The following is a 13,690-nucleotide window of genomic DNA, read 5'->3' on the forward strand; positions in this document are numbered from 1 at the left end:
GCCCTAAAATTCACTTCACGAGGAATTTTGCAATTTGCGAAATGTGAAACTCACTAAAACCAGATTTTGTGTTTTTTTAGGGTGTAAAATATTTCTCCCTAAGGGTTGTTCCGCAGCCAAAACTGCTCTCATTTTCCTCGGCAACACTCCAGTGCGACCCCTTAAAGTTCCACATCTCCTTCCATGCAGCTCCACTAAGTACTTGAAATTGAGGACCACTCTGAGTCTAACACCAAAATTAAAAAAAAAAAAACACAGGCATCCCTGAAGAAACTGAACATGGACCACCTATGGCCAAGAGACACATCATTGTAAGTTCTGCATTTGCAGAAGGGTCCCCAGATGTGGGAAAAACCTCCTGTGTGGTCCCAGTGCCAAAGGGGGGGCATTCCAGTGATCCCATTGTCACACACACGTGTGCACGGGGGGCAGCTAAAGGGTCTAAATGAGAGTAGTTCCATGCTAGACCAGGGGCTGGTGGAGTGCGCTGACTCTTTTTCTCACTTTCCTGCAGACCGTTTGTGGGAAATTCCACCTGATCCTGATGATGTTACTTTTGGTTCTGGTCCTGAGAGTGTCATGTCCGGTTCTGACTTTAATGATGTCATTTCTGGTTCCGCCCCCTTAGATGACATCACTTCCGGTAAAGAAGCCATGGACGAAGAGCCTTCTGGTTGTGGCCCTTTTGATGATGTCACGTCCAGGTCCAAGCTTATGGAAGAGGACCTTTCTGCTTCTGCTCTTGATGATTCACTTTTCTTTCTGGCCTTTAAAGTCGCCATGTTCAACTAACTCATCAGTTCAATCTTGGACCCTGATCTGTGCACATCAAAGCTATCAATTTACCCATTTGCAGCCATGGAATATTATATGGTTGGCTGCCCCAAACCTTTCTATGACTCTTGTTTCTGGTTTTTGTGACACCATGGAGTTCAGACCAGAAGTTCTTACTTATCACATCATGGAGACCTTGGAGAGGCTGGTCCTAAAACAGGCATGACCCCCTCTTTTCAGAACATCTGGATCCCCTGCAGGCACATATTGGTATGGATGATGCTCTCGTCTCCATGCTCCACAGAGCCTACTCACACTTGGGTACCACCGTCAGGGTCATGTTCTTTGATTTTTTCCGGTGCTTTTAACACCATACTGGCTCACTTACTGAGGAAAAAGCTCAAGGGTGTGTGTCTTGATGCCCCCACAATCACCTGGATCAGGGACTACCTGACCAAAATACACCAGTTTGTGAGGTTGAGGGACTGTGTGTCAGAAATGATGGTAAGTAACACTGGATCACCCTAGGGAATTACCCTGTCTTCCTTCTCATTTATCTTCTTTACTCCCAGTACAACACCAGTGCTTGCCATGTACAGAAATTCTCAGATGACTCATCCATCATAGGCCACATTAATAATAGAGGTGAGTCAGAGAGCAGGAAGGTTGTGGAGGACGTCATCTTGTGGTGTAGGGACAACAACCTGCAACTCAACATCAGCAAGACAAAAAAGCTGGTGGTGGACTTCAGGCCTGCCAAGGAGCCCCTGAGACCAATCACCACTCAGGGGAAGGCCATGGAAGTGGTGTAGAACTGCAAGAACAACAAACTGGTCTGGACTGACAACACAAGAAGGGCCACAGCAGAATGGACTTCCTAAGGATACTCAGGTCATTTGATGTGTGCAGCAAGCTGCTGAAGATGTTCTACCAGTCCATAGTAGCCAGTGTGATGTCTGCGCTGCAGTTCCCTGGGGAAGCAACTTGAGCTCAAAAGAAGCACAAGGTCTGAATAAGCTTCACAGGAAAGCCTGTGCCATCACAGTGCCAACACTGGACACACTGGAAACTGTTGTGGTAAAGAGAAATGTGACTGAATTGGATGCCACCGTGAACATCCCCTCCAGGAGGCGCTCTCTTTAAGCTTCAGGCTCATTCCACCACGGTGTGCTAAGAAGCACCTCTAGGGGTCTTTTCTGCCTACTGCTATCCAGCAATTCAATGTTTCCACCTGCTGTACTCATTAAATGTATTTTTATTGATTGATTGATCAATCGGCCATATTATCCGTCCTGAGTCTCTATTCTTGTTTTTATGTTTCTGCTGCTGTTTGCACCTAAATGGGTTTAATAAAATTAATTTAATCGAATCTAATTACAATTTCACATTCTTTTCTCTACCTGTGTAGAACATTGTAACAAACCAAGGCGCCAAGAAGAGGAGCTGCCCCTCAGACTCAATTAGTGAGTTATTAGATCTGAAGACAACCTCCTTAATTTAAGTGTCTGTGCTTCTCCCACTGTTATGCCTAAATTAAAACAACAAAGGCCCAGCCCGAAAAGGAGCTCTGTCAGACTCGTAATGATCCTCGGTCTCTATTCTGTGAGGTACCTTGCTGGTTTCTTTTTGTTGCTTTACCCACAGGTCTCCACCTCTCACTTGGCATCTTCTCTTTGTTCTGGCTGGCATGCGCGGCCTCTGTTTGAATTTCTTGCCTACCAGGGGCTCATCCAAAGGAAATTATGGATTACAAGACGACCATTCAGACTCATGACGGTGATGGTGTCTATCAGACCTTGTCTGATGTTTCATTGTCTCCTCATGCCAACATCTTCTCACCCTGCTCACCAGAAGGAAATTCTGGATTACAAGAACACCATTCAGAACTATGACGGTGATGGTGTCTATCAGACCTCATCTGATGTTCCATTGTCCCCTCGTGCCAACATCTGCTCACCCTGCCCCACCAGAAGGAAATTCTGGATTACAAGAACACCATTCAGAACTATGATGATGATGATGGTGTCTTTCAGACCTCATCTGATGTTCCATTGTCTCCTCTTGCCAACATCTGCACCCACTGCTCACCAGAAGGATATTCTGCATTACAAGACCACCACTCAGACCGATGACAGTGATGGTGTCTATCAGGCCTCATCTGATGTTCTGTTGTCTCCTGGTGCCAACATCTGCTCACATTGGCCACCAGAAGGAAATTCTGCATTACAAGAACACCATTTCGAACTATGACGGTGATAGTGTCTATCAGGCCTCATCTGATGTACCATTGTCTCCTCATGCCAACATCTGCTCACCCTGCTCACCAGAAGGATATTCTGCATTACAAGAACACCTTTCAGAACTATGATGGTGATGGCATCTATCAGACCTTGCCTGATGTTCTGTTGTCTTCTGGTGCCAACATCTGCTCACCCTGGCCACCAGAAGGAAATTCTGCATTACAAGAACACCATGCGGAGCTATGATGGTGATAGTGTCTATCAGGCCTCATCTGATGTTCCATTGTCTCCTCGTGCCAACATCTGCTCACCCTGCCCACCAGAAGGAAATTCTGGATTACAAGACCACCCCTCAGACCTATGATGGTGATGGTGTCTATCAGACCTCATCTGATGCTCCATTGTCTCCTCGTACCATCATCTGAGGGACTTCCTGTACCCGAGTGTCTGCATCTTGCTTTTCTGTTGCTGTCTGACAAAAACGTTTGAACACATAGGACAACAGGGTTTGGTAAAATATATGCTTCATTTATTTCTTCAATACAAAGAAATAGAATAAATGTTCAGTATTTAATTCTCTAGAAACATTTTGTTTTTTTTTTTCACCGTGTAAAATTATTTTTTTTTCTTGTTGTACATATAACACAAAATACTTGATTTTACATTTCCATATCCTTTATACAGATTTGCTATCCTAAGTACCTTTATTACATGTGGGAGGAAAAAGAGAATCATGAAGGTGTGTACCTCTGCTGAGCGGGTTGAATAAAACTCAACCATAATTGAACAAAGGAAGAGATTTAACCACATATGAAAAAATGGAATACTGAGCTTTGAAGAACACCACACAGGCCCCCATTTTGAAACTTCAAAAGTGATATGGGGGCAGCGACTATTGAGGAGGTGCGCCCCCTGTACTACTCCAGATACTGATGGCTTTCCTTCAGATGTTTCAGTTCTCCGGATTTTATCAAAAACAACAACAAAAAAAAAAAAGCGGATAAAGTTGGGACGCTCCAGGCACAAAGTTTTTCAAAACATAACAGAAAACTCAAAAAATATATTTTTTAAAAGTAACGTGCCTCCCTCAACCTCCACACCATCTTGCTTGCAGCTTGCTTTAGGGTCAACCTAACTGGAAATTGCATTGTTTAACAGCTGCAACTCTAACAGATGGTGACTCCTGCAGGCAGTCCAGTCTCTTGAATGAAGTCCACTTCGACTCTTATTTTGAAGTGAATGTTGGGACCGCCTATTCGCCAGCACTCATACTGAGAGCCACTATAACAAACCCACCACCATGCAAGCTGAGCTCCAGAATAGCTCAGGATGCAGAAAATGGACGAGAAGTGCAGTTTTCTTTAATTACCCTTATTGCATATAACACCATTTGGAGAACAGAAAATGATTTGGGGGTTTTGATTTGGCAATGGCAACATCCTGAAGATCTATCGTGAGTTTATCAATTAGGGGGAGGCACTCTTGTTTCTCAATTCTTTGCTAACTGGGATTAATAGAAACGATAAAAAAATACGGAAAAAAATGAGTACCTGGAATTGTGTAACGGGACAAAGAGGGTTAGGAGAATGGATGGACGGTTGTTTAGATGTTAGTAAACACATGGACAACGCTACGTGACACACAAAGAAGAAAAACAACAAAAACAAAATGTGATATTCAAGTCTTCAAGTAGGGCGGATTTTACGATTGAGGGGTGCTAATTTGCTGACGAGACTTCTCAAAGTGGGATCATGCACGGTAGCTTCTGGAGAATGGACTGTGATATGAGATATGATTGGCTATCCATTAAGAATGATCCAAAGGTCACATTAATCAGGTGATACCACCGGAGCACATTAGGGGGTCATTCGTCTCCTGCAGGTTTGAGACTCGTTTTCAATGCCTTCTCTCATCGCCACTCCTGAGTAATTCACCTTACTCAAGGCACTGAAACGAACGGACTCGAACGGAATTGAATTCACGGCGTAACTCGGTGTTTCGCTTTGGATTCAAATCTTCGAAAAAACAACAGATGTTTTGCTTTCTGCGAAATTTCTGCCGTTGACGCTTAGCCCCATATGGGGGAGGGGGAGGGGGGGGGTCATTCATTTTTTTTTTGTATGTTAGTGACTCGTTTTTGTAGCCTTATGTACAGTAAGGTGAATTGTTCAGGAGGAATGATGAGCGAAACAGCTTGATAGGAATTGAATTTGCAGCGTAACGCGTTGTTTCGCTTCGTACCAAAATTTTCTAAACAAGGGACATTTTGCTTCCTGCGAAATTTGTGCCGTTGACACTAACCTCATTAAGGGTCGTTCATTACTTGCATGTTAGTGACTCGTTTTCATAGGTTTACATGAGGTGAATCATTCAGGAGCAGTGATGAACAAAACGATTTGAACAAAATTGAATTCACGTTAGTAGGGGGTCATTGTTTTCTTGCATGTTATTGACTCGTTTTCTTTGCCTTGTGAAACTGAATTGTTCAGGAATAGTGGTGAGCGAAATGACTTGAATGAAATTAAATTCACGGCATTACTCGGTGTTTTGCTGTGTATTTAAAATTTTCAAAGCAACAGACGTTTTGTTTTCTGCGAAATTAGTGCTGTTGACACCAGCCACATTAGGAGGTCATTCGTCTCCTGCAGGTTTGAGACTCGTTTTCAATGCCTTCTCTCATCGCCACTCCTGAGTAATTCACCTTACTCAAGGCACTGAAACGAACGGACTCGAACGGAATTGAATTCACGGCGTAACTCGGTGTTTCGCTTTGGATTCAAATCTTCGAAAAAACAACAGATGTTTTGCTTTTTGCGAAATTTCTGCAGTTGACGCTTAGCCCCATATGGGGGAGGGGGGGGGGGGTCATTCATTTTTTTTTTTTTGTATGTTAGTGACTCGTTTTTGTAGCCTTATGTACAGTAAGGTGAATTGTTCAGGAGGACTGATGAGCGAAACAGCTTGATAGGAATTGAATTTGCAGCGTAACGCGTTGTTTCGCTTCGTACCAAAATTTTCTAAACAAGGGACATTTTGCTTCCTGCGAAATTTGTGCTGTTGACACTAACCTCATTAAGGGTCGTTCATTACTTGCATGTTAGTGACTCGTTTTCATACGTTTACATGAGGTGAATCATTCAGGAGCAGTGATGAACAAAACGATTTGAACAAAATTGAATTCACGTTAGTAGGGGGTCATTGGTTTCTTGCATGTTATTGACTCATTTTCTTTGCCTTGTGTAACGTGAATTGTTCAGGAATAGTGGTGAGCGAAACGACTTGAATAAAATTAAATTCACGGCATTACTCGGTGTTTCGCTGTGTATTTAAAATTTTCAAAGCGACAGATGTTTTGCTTTCTGCGAAATTGGTGCTGTTGACACCAGCCACATTAGGGGGTCATTCGTCTCTTGCATGTTAGTGACTCGTTTTCATTGCCTCGTGTGGTAGGAGTAATGATGAGTGAAACGACTTGAGATAAACTGAATTTGCAGCATAACTCCGTGTTTCGCTTCATACCAAAATTTTCTAAACAAGGGACATTTTGCTTGCTGCAAAATTTCTGCCATTGACACCTAACCTCATTAGGGGGTCATTCGTTACTTGATTGTTAGTGACTTGCTTTCATACCCTTACATAAAGCGAATTGGTTCAGAAGTAGTTATTTAATTTCGTATTAAATATTTAGAAACAAGGGATGTTTCGCTTCCTGCAAAATTTGTGCCGTTGACACTAACCACATTAAGGGGGTCATTCGTTTCTTACTTCTTAGTGACTCGTTGCCTTATGTAAGGTGACTTGTTCAGAAGTAGTGATGAGCGAAACAACTTGAACGAAACTGAATTCACAGCGTATCTCGGAGTTTCGCTTCAAATTCGAATCTTCGAAACAAGGGACGTTTCACTTTCAGTGACGTCATGCTGTTGATGCTGGCCACATGAGGGGGTCATTCGTTTCTTGCACGTTAGTGACTCATTTTCATTGGCTCGTGTAAGGTGAATTGTTCTGGATTAGTGATGAGAAAAACGACTTGAATGGAATTAAATTCACAGCGCAACTTGGTGTTTCTCTTGGTATTAAAATTTTTGAAATGCTTCCTGTAAAAGTTGGGCCATATTACGGGGGCCATTCATTTTTTGCAGGTTAGTGACTCGTTTTCATTGCCTAATGTGAGGTGAATTGTGTGGGGGCAGTGATAAACAAAATTGAAATCTCGTTATTTCGCTTCGTACTAAAATATCCACAACAGGGGACGTTTCGCTTCTAGCGAAATTCTTAACGATGATACTAGAAAAAAGGTATTCAGTTTCTGCCTGCTTTATCATTTCGTACTTAAGTAAAGACCCCTAGTGGAAAATAACAATCACTGACTGGATTCATTACCTGTCACATATAAACATTTTGTTGAGCCATCATGCATGCTTCATGGACTGTACTGGTAAGAAGATGCACACCATAGCTGGCCAATCGTAATACTAAAGATTCACCGGAGACGGAAATTAATCTCGAAGGAACGGGAGATAGTGAGAAAACACAGCAGGGTGGGTTTCGATGTAACTACGTGAGGAAGATACGCGCTACGTCTCTGTCACGTCCAACGTGATTTGAACGAGAGGCACAAGTAGGATCGACTACGGGGGCGTGCAAGGGAGAACAAACCACAGGTAAACCTGGACGTTTGAATGAGTGTTTAGGGAGCAGCAGTCCTCATTTTCAACCCCAGGAAACCTTTGAAACCCACCAGAAACACTTTGTAGTGAATTTCGCGTTTCGCAATTGTAAAATCGCCGGCAAAATGAATTTTAGCGTCGGTTTTAGGAAACCGTATGAGAATCAAAACTTCCCTGTTATCGCTCGTCACTATTCAGGAGATGATTTGATGAGGCATTGACACCTCAGGAAGGGGTTGGGTAGTAACTGGGCTTTCATCCTGTCTTGGTGCCAGTTGATGTCAGGGTGGGATTACACTAAGGGGCTTACGATGGAGGGTAGCTAATCGTTTTATCTATTGCATTTTTTATCGTAAACTTAGCTGCAACTTTCCTTCAAAGATGGGATGATGTTATATGGGGAAGGGGGGGGTGTAACTAATAGTTTTAGCACATAATTAGCTGCTGTTAGAGTTTAGTTAGTTCACCCGTTCATGAGCAAAAAATGTGTAAACAAAACTCCACAAATTAAGGATATGGCGACCACGCTCAGCGTCTCACTTTCAAGTCAACGTGGTCTTCCGAAGCGGGGGACAGCTCTAACTATTAATGCTATGTATCTTACAGTTGCTTTAAGAGTCCACTTTTTGTTTCTGTCTAAGGTAGGGAGTCCATTCTTTACTCTGTCGATCTTACTTTGAGAACAACAGTGCATTCCCCACCAGTGTATTAATAATGAAGCAGAGTTGTCGGCCATTGGGGTGAACTGGCCACCATCTTCCTACTGCATATGGGAGGTATGGCTGGCACAGTGCTGTTGGATTTCGGTTGCAGACGGTCCACACGGGTTTACTCGAGTGATCATAAACATGGTGAACGTTAGCTCAACGGGTTTGGCGTGAGCGAATGTTCTGTAACCCCCATCTAGGGTTGGTCTCACCTTGTGGCCAGTGTTGCTAGAATCGTGTCTGGCTCCCCATAACCCTTTAACGGTATAAGTGGGTCGGATGATCTATGGATGGACAGATAAGCTGCTTGATGAGATTTTAAGATGCTCGCAACTCACGCCATCTGCAGTTGTCTTTAATTTTTTATCCCCCCCCGGTGAGGCTTATCGTTCATGTATTGTCTTTTAAATCGCCAATGAGACGGTTCGATCGAGGAGCAGCCCAGGTTACCCTGTTTCGTTGCATATCCGCCTCATCCCTCATCCAAAGAAGACGCGCAAGAGGGGGGGGGACGCGATAGAGGAGGCCTGTATACTGAATAATCTTTCACCTTTTGGTTTAGCTGTAACACACCCTTGCAAAAAGACTTATTTCCAGCAAGATATGTTAATAAAAATAAATAAATTAAGAGATTTTGTTTTTTATCTATCTTCAGATACCTTCAGAATTGCTAATGCATTCAGAATCGCAGTATGTGAATGCTGTATACCCGTAACACAAAAAAATTGTGCTTTTTCATTCTTTTTTTTTATTAATTCAGAACTATTAAAATCTAATGTAAACATACTTTTTTCAAAAAGTAACATGGAGGACATTTTTATTGATGGGCGTCTGTCTGAGCTGTGATGCAAAATGATGTGGATTCGAGCTATAGCAGATTTCTCTTATTTCAAGTCGTAGTTTTTGAAGTGTGTATATATATATTTTTTTGTGTTATGTCTAATTTATTTTTTTCCTACTTTGAAAGCACCTTTATTTGGCAGGAATCTGAAGAATATCAAAAATTATCCCCCCCGACCCCCAACCACGACCCCCACGCCTCCCTGTGAATTGACCTAGAGGAATGTTAAAACAGGATGTGGGCTAAAGGTTACAATGCAGTTAGGCAGCTTAGTGAATTAATTGCTTAGAAATTAAAAATAAATTATTATAAAATAAATTTCTGTACATTTTACATATATAGAAATAACTTCACAAGTCTCTAAAGTAGACAAACCGGAGATTCAATCCCATCCGAAATTATGGCCGGTCATTTGATAAAACTTCATGTTGAAAGGCCTGTAGAAGTCCCGCAGCCGCTGCACCACCTCGCGGTCGATGTTCGGATGAGTCCTGCCCTTTGTTTTGCCCAGGCAGTGGGGCTTGCTGCTGCCCTCCGCTTTCTTCAAGCATGGGAACCCCTTGGTCTGGTTGAAATAGAAATGCTTGTCTGTGATGATCCTCTTGAGACCCAGGAAATCCTGGACCTTCCCCAACTCTCCGGCTGGGTCACTAATTAGCCGTTCCCCACTCACAAAAAGGATCTGCCCCATGGGGAAATACTGGAGCCAGTTCTCCAGGTGCTTGGCATAGATGCCAATCTGGATGGCGCTCCATGACGTGTCAATGAGGCCCGTAGTCCTGTTTTTAAAAGTCAGGCTCTCGAAGGAAGGAATGTCAGGCTTTTTGGATAAAGTCTGTGTGTAGTCTGAAATGGCCCTGGTGACAGGGTCTCGGACCACCACGATCACTTTGGTGTCCCGAGACATTGCATAGATTCGTGCCGGAGCTTCCCTTGTCACAAAATAGCTGGGGGTCTTCTCCATGGTGATCTGGCCTTCCAAGGTTTTGGGCATCAGGTCCCTTAAAGAAAAGAGATGAGAGAGGGGTTATAAAAGCAGGGCAACAAAATAAGGAGAACCTGAACACAACAAAGACGCCTCCATTTTCCTACATTTCAACAGTTAATGGCTTACTTGGTGCATTTAAAAGATGAACAGAGCTGCTTTTGTTGCCTTTTGATTTCACTTTGCAGTTTCTATTTTCATTTAATACATTTACCATGTTTTGAAAAATTCAATGTCAGAGTATTTCTTTACAAATCAGTATGATATTTTTTATGCATTCATTCTCTTCTGTGATGTTACCTGATAAAACTTTATGTCATCTCCACCCAGTGAAACATACACTTGTCAAATACGGACTAACTGAGGGGTGTCACGTGTGTTATTGTGGGGGATAGATGTGAAAAGTAGTACATAATAGATAGGTACATGCATACAATTCATACATATTTTATGCAATAAAACATTTGAATACTGCAATTATAGATAGATAGATAGATAGATAGATAGATAGATAGATAGATAGATAGATAGATAGATAGATAGATAGATAGATAGATAGATAGATAGATAGATAGATAGATAGATAGATAGATAGATAGATATTAATTTTAGCATAGTAGGCAGGATAGATAGATAGATAGATAGATAGATAGATAGATAGATAGATAGATAGATAGATAGATAGATAGATAGATAGATAGATAGATAGATAGATAGATAGATAGATATGAAATGTACTATATAACAGATAGATAGATAGATAGATAGATAGATAGATAGATAGATAGATAGATAGATAGATAGATAGATAGATAGATAGATAGATATTAATTTTAGCATAGTAGGCAGGATAGATAGATAGATAGATAGATAGATAGATAGATAGATAGATAGATAGATAGATAGATAGATAGATAGATAGATAGATAGATAGATAGATAGATAGATAGATTTTTATTTTAGTATAGTAGGCAGAATAGCATAGATAAATAAATATGAATTTCATGATAGATAGATAGATAGATAGATAGATAGATAGATAGATAGATAGATAGATAGATAGATAGATAGATAGATAGATAGATATGAAATGTACTATATAACAGATAGATAGATAGATAGATAGATAGATAGATAGATAGATAGATAGATAGATAGATAGATAGATAGATAGATAGATAGATAGATAGATAGATATGAAATGTACTATATAACAGATAGATAGATAGATAGATAGATAGATAGATAGATAGATAGATAGATAGATAGATAGATAGATAGATAGATAGATAGATAGATAGATAGATAGATAGATAGATAGATAGATAGATATGAAAGGCATGATACTAAATACGGAACTGGTGCACATACAAGTGCAAATTTGTTAAAACGCACAGAGAAAAAGGTAGAAACATAAATGGAAACCAGCACTATCCGTCCCTTAATTAATCGATGAATTATAGCCAGTTGACAAAATTATAAACGTGAAAGTCAAAGACGAAAGAAGAAGACTCTCTGGGGTGTTTGGTTACCTGGTGACTCTAAACTGACTCTGTTTGGGTGACTTTGTGAGTGGACTCTGCGATGGACTTGCACTCCATTCTGTGTTGATTCCTGTCTTATGCCCAATGGTGCCCAGATAGGCCCCAGCCTGCCATGACCCACTATTGTATAAAGCAGATTCAGAAAGTTAATTCAAGAATAAATGCACTAGGGTCAGGGTCTCAAGTGGTTTTGGATGGACGAATGGATGATAACGCAGCGGATGACCTCCTTACTTTTGAGGCCCGTTACAGGGTGTGACCTGCGCCACGGCTAACATGCTGAGGTAGATGCTGCCTTGGCCGTGTTGCTCAGCTTTAGTTCCTGTCAGTTTCTCCACTTCACTTTCGAACTTCACGTGTTTCATATTAATTTCTTTCTCTTTATGAGGCTGAACACGTCTCCCATAGCTAACTGGCCCAATTCTCCTCTCTGATGAGAGATGCTGAAGTTTCTGGGTGGCCGGATGATTCAGACTAATCCAGTCGCCTGACTGCAGCCAGCTAATCCACCAGTTAGGCGAGGCTATTCCAGGCCAGTACCTTTGTCCATTTCTGAGTGCCTAAAGCTGGACACCAAACACAAGTGTTAAGTGGGCTCTGCCTGATCAGAGGTAGGGATGCTACGACTCGACTACCAAATTTCATAAGCCAAACCACTGCATTTACTATTCCATTAAAGGTTAGTGAAGTATCAAAGAAATCCATTGCATCTTCTTGAGCAGGTCTGGAGGGAACACACAGACACAATTTAGACAAACCAATAAGGCTTATGTGCTGGAAGGCCAGAAAAGAAAAGTAATGAAGACTTGAGCTTCACATCTGACAGTAAGTGACCAGCCTTAAGTCCCTAGACGTGTGAGGGAGCTGCACCACCATCCATCCATCCATCCATCCATCTCTCCATGTTCTCAATCCCCTGATTGCCGTTAGCTACACTTCACAAACACCAGAATTTGAACCCAGTTCTCAGGCAAGAGTGCCAACCCATCCACCAAATCTCACTCCATCCTAATTTAATTCTCACCAGCTTGTCAAATCCTCAAGTGCTGCTGGAGAATGAACAGTTTTGAGCTGTCTCCGTGATCCCACTTTTCTCGGCGGTTTAAGCACTAACGGCCTGAAGACAACAATGCTGCTGTCTGGAGGAAACGGGAAAAGCACAGGAGCGCCTTTCATTGGTTGCCACACACAATCAGATGTAGGAGTGGGTGTGCCACAGCTATTCTGAGGCAGTTCGTCCATGGAGCCTGCCTCCCACCTCCCGTCTGCTAGGCAGCTCACTTACAGAAGACAGATTGTGTGTTGGCGGCATCTCGACTAGCCGCTGCTCTCCGCCGGCGAGGCTTTTCTTCTCAGTTGTCTTTCTGTGTTTTACCAGAATAAGCTACTATAGAAACTATTTGATTGGATATGAAAGGAAACGTGAGATGTCTGTACCAGTCCCTTCAGTGAGTGCCATCCTTTTTGAAAGCCGCTCTTTGATGGCATTCAGAGGAAGGAAAATGAGCTGACTTCCTTGGGTCAGTGACACCCTGTCCACTTGTGGAAAAAAAAAAAAAAAAAAACAGCACTACCTATTAACAGACAAGAAATCTCACTCCCATCGCTTTTCAGATCTGACTGGATTTGAAGCACTGGGTGCCCTTGTGCCAGGGTTCAATTCTCTGCTGGGTCACATTCTATGTGGGGTTGTCACAAGGGTTTCCTTTCACATGTGGCACTGCCGGCTTCCTCAGCATGTCGAGAAGCAAAACTGGCATATAGAATCATCACTCCATTGCCTGAACTCACTTTCTTTATGTCTTGCCCTTGGCCACACCCATTCCCCGCCTCTTTCCCCTCTCCTTGGTTTTGTCTTCTATTAGCCCCACCTTCCAAATTCCCTTCACCACACCCCTGTCTTTAGCCCCGCCTCTTACTACAGGTTGC

General features: G+C 42.2%; 1 protein-coding gene across 2 annotated transcripts in view; it reads right to left on the reverse strand.

Annotated features, from left to right (window-relative positions):
- Window positions 1-3,521: 3,521 nt before the first annotated feature.
- LOC114664504 (heparan sulfate glucosamine 3-O-sulfotransferase 3B1-like) overlaps window positions 3,522-13,690 on the reverse strand; it is a 75,225-nt gene continuing 65,056 nt past the window's right edge. Inside the window, exons 2-3 of one of the 2 annotated variants that reach the window (XR_007933447.1) lie at window positions 6,590-10,233; window positions 3,522-5,310 (exon numbers count right to left, since the gene is read on the reverse strand). Coding sequence is in view for 1 of the 2 variants with exons in the window: in XM_028818632.2 (XP_028674465.1) it covers window positions 9,615-10,233 (619 nt within the window). In the remaining variant the exon portion in view is untranslated. Of the gene's footprint in view, window positions 5,311-6,456; window positions 10,234-13,690 lie in introns of those variants that run through there. The other variant, XM_028818632.2, reaches the window with a different exon arrangement.

This window comes from Erpetoichthys calabaricus, chromosome 14 (assembly GCF_900747795.2).
Source record: "Erpetoichthys calabaricus chromosome 14, fErpCal1.3, whole genome shotgun sequence".
Lineage (NCBI taxonomy): Eukaryota > Metazoa > Chordata > Cladistia > Polypteriformes > Polypteridae > Erpetoichthys > Erpetoichthys calabaricus.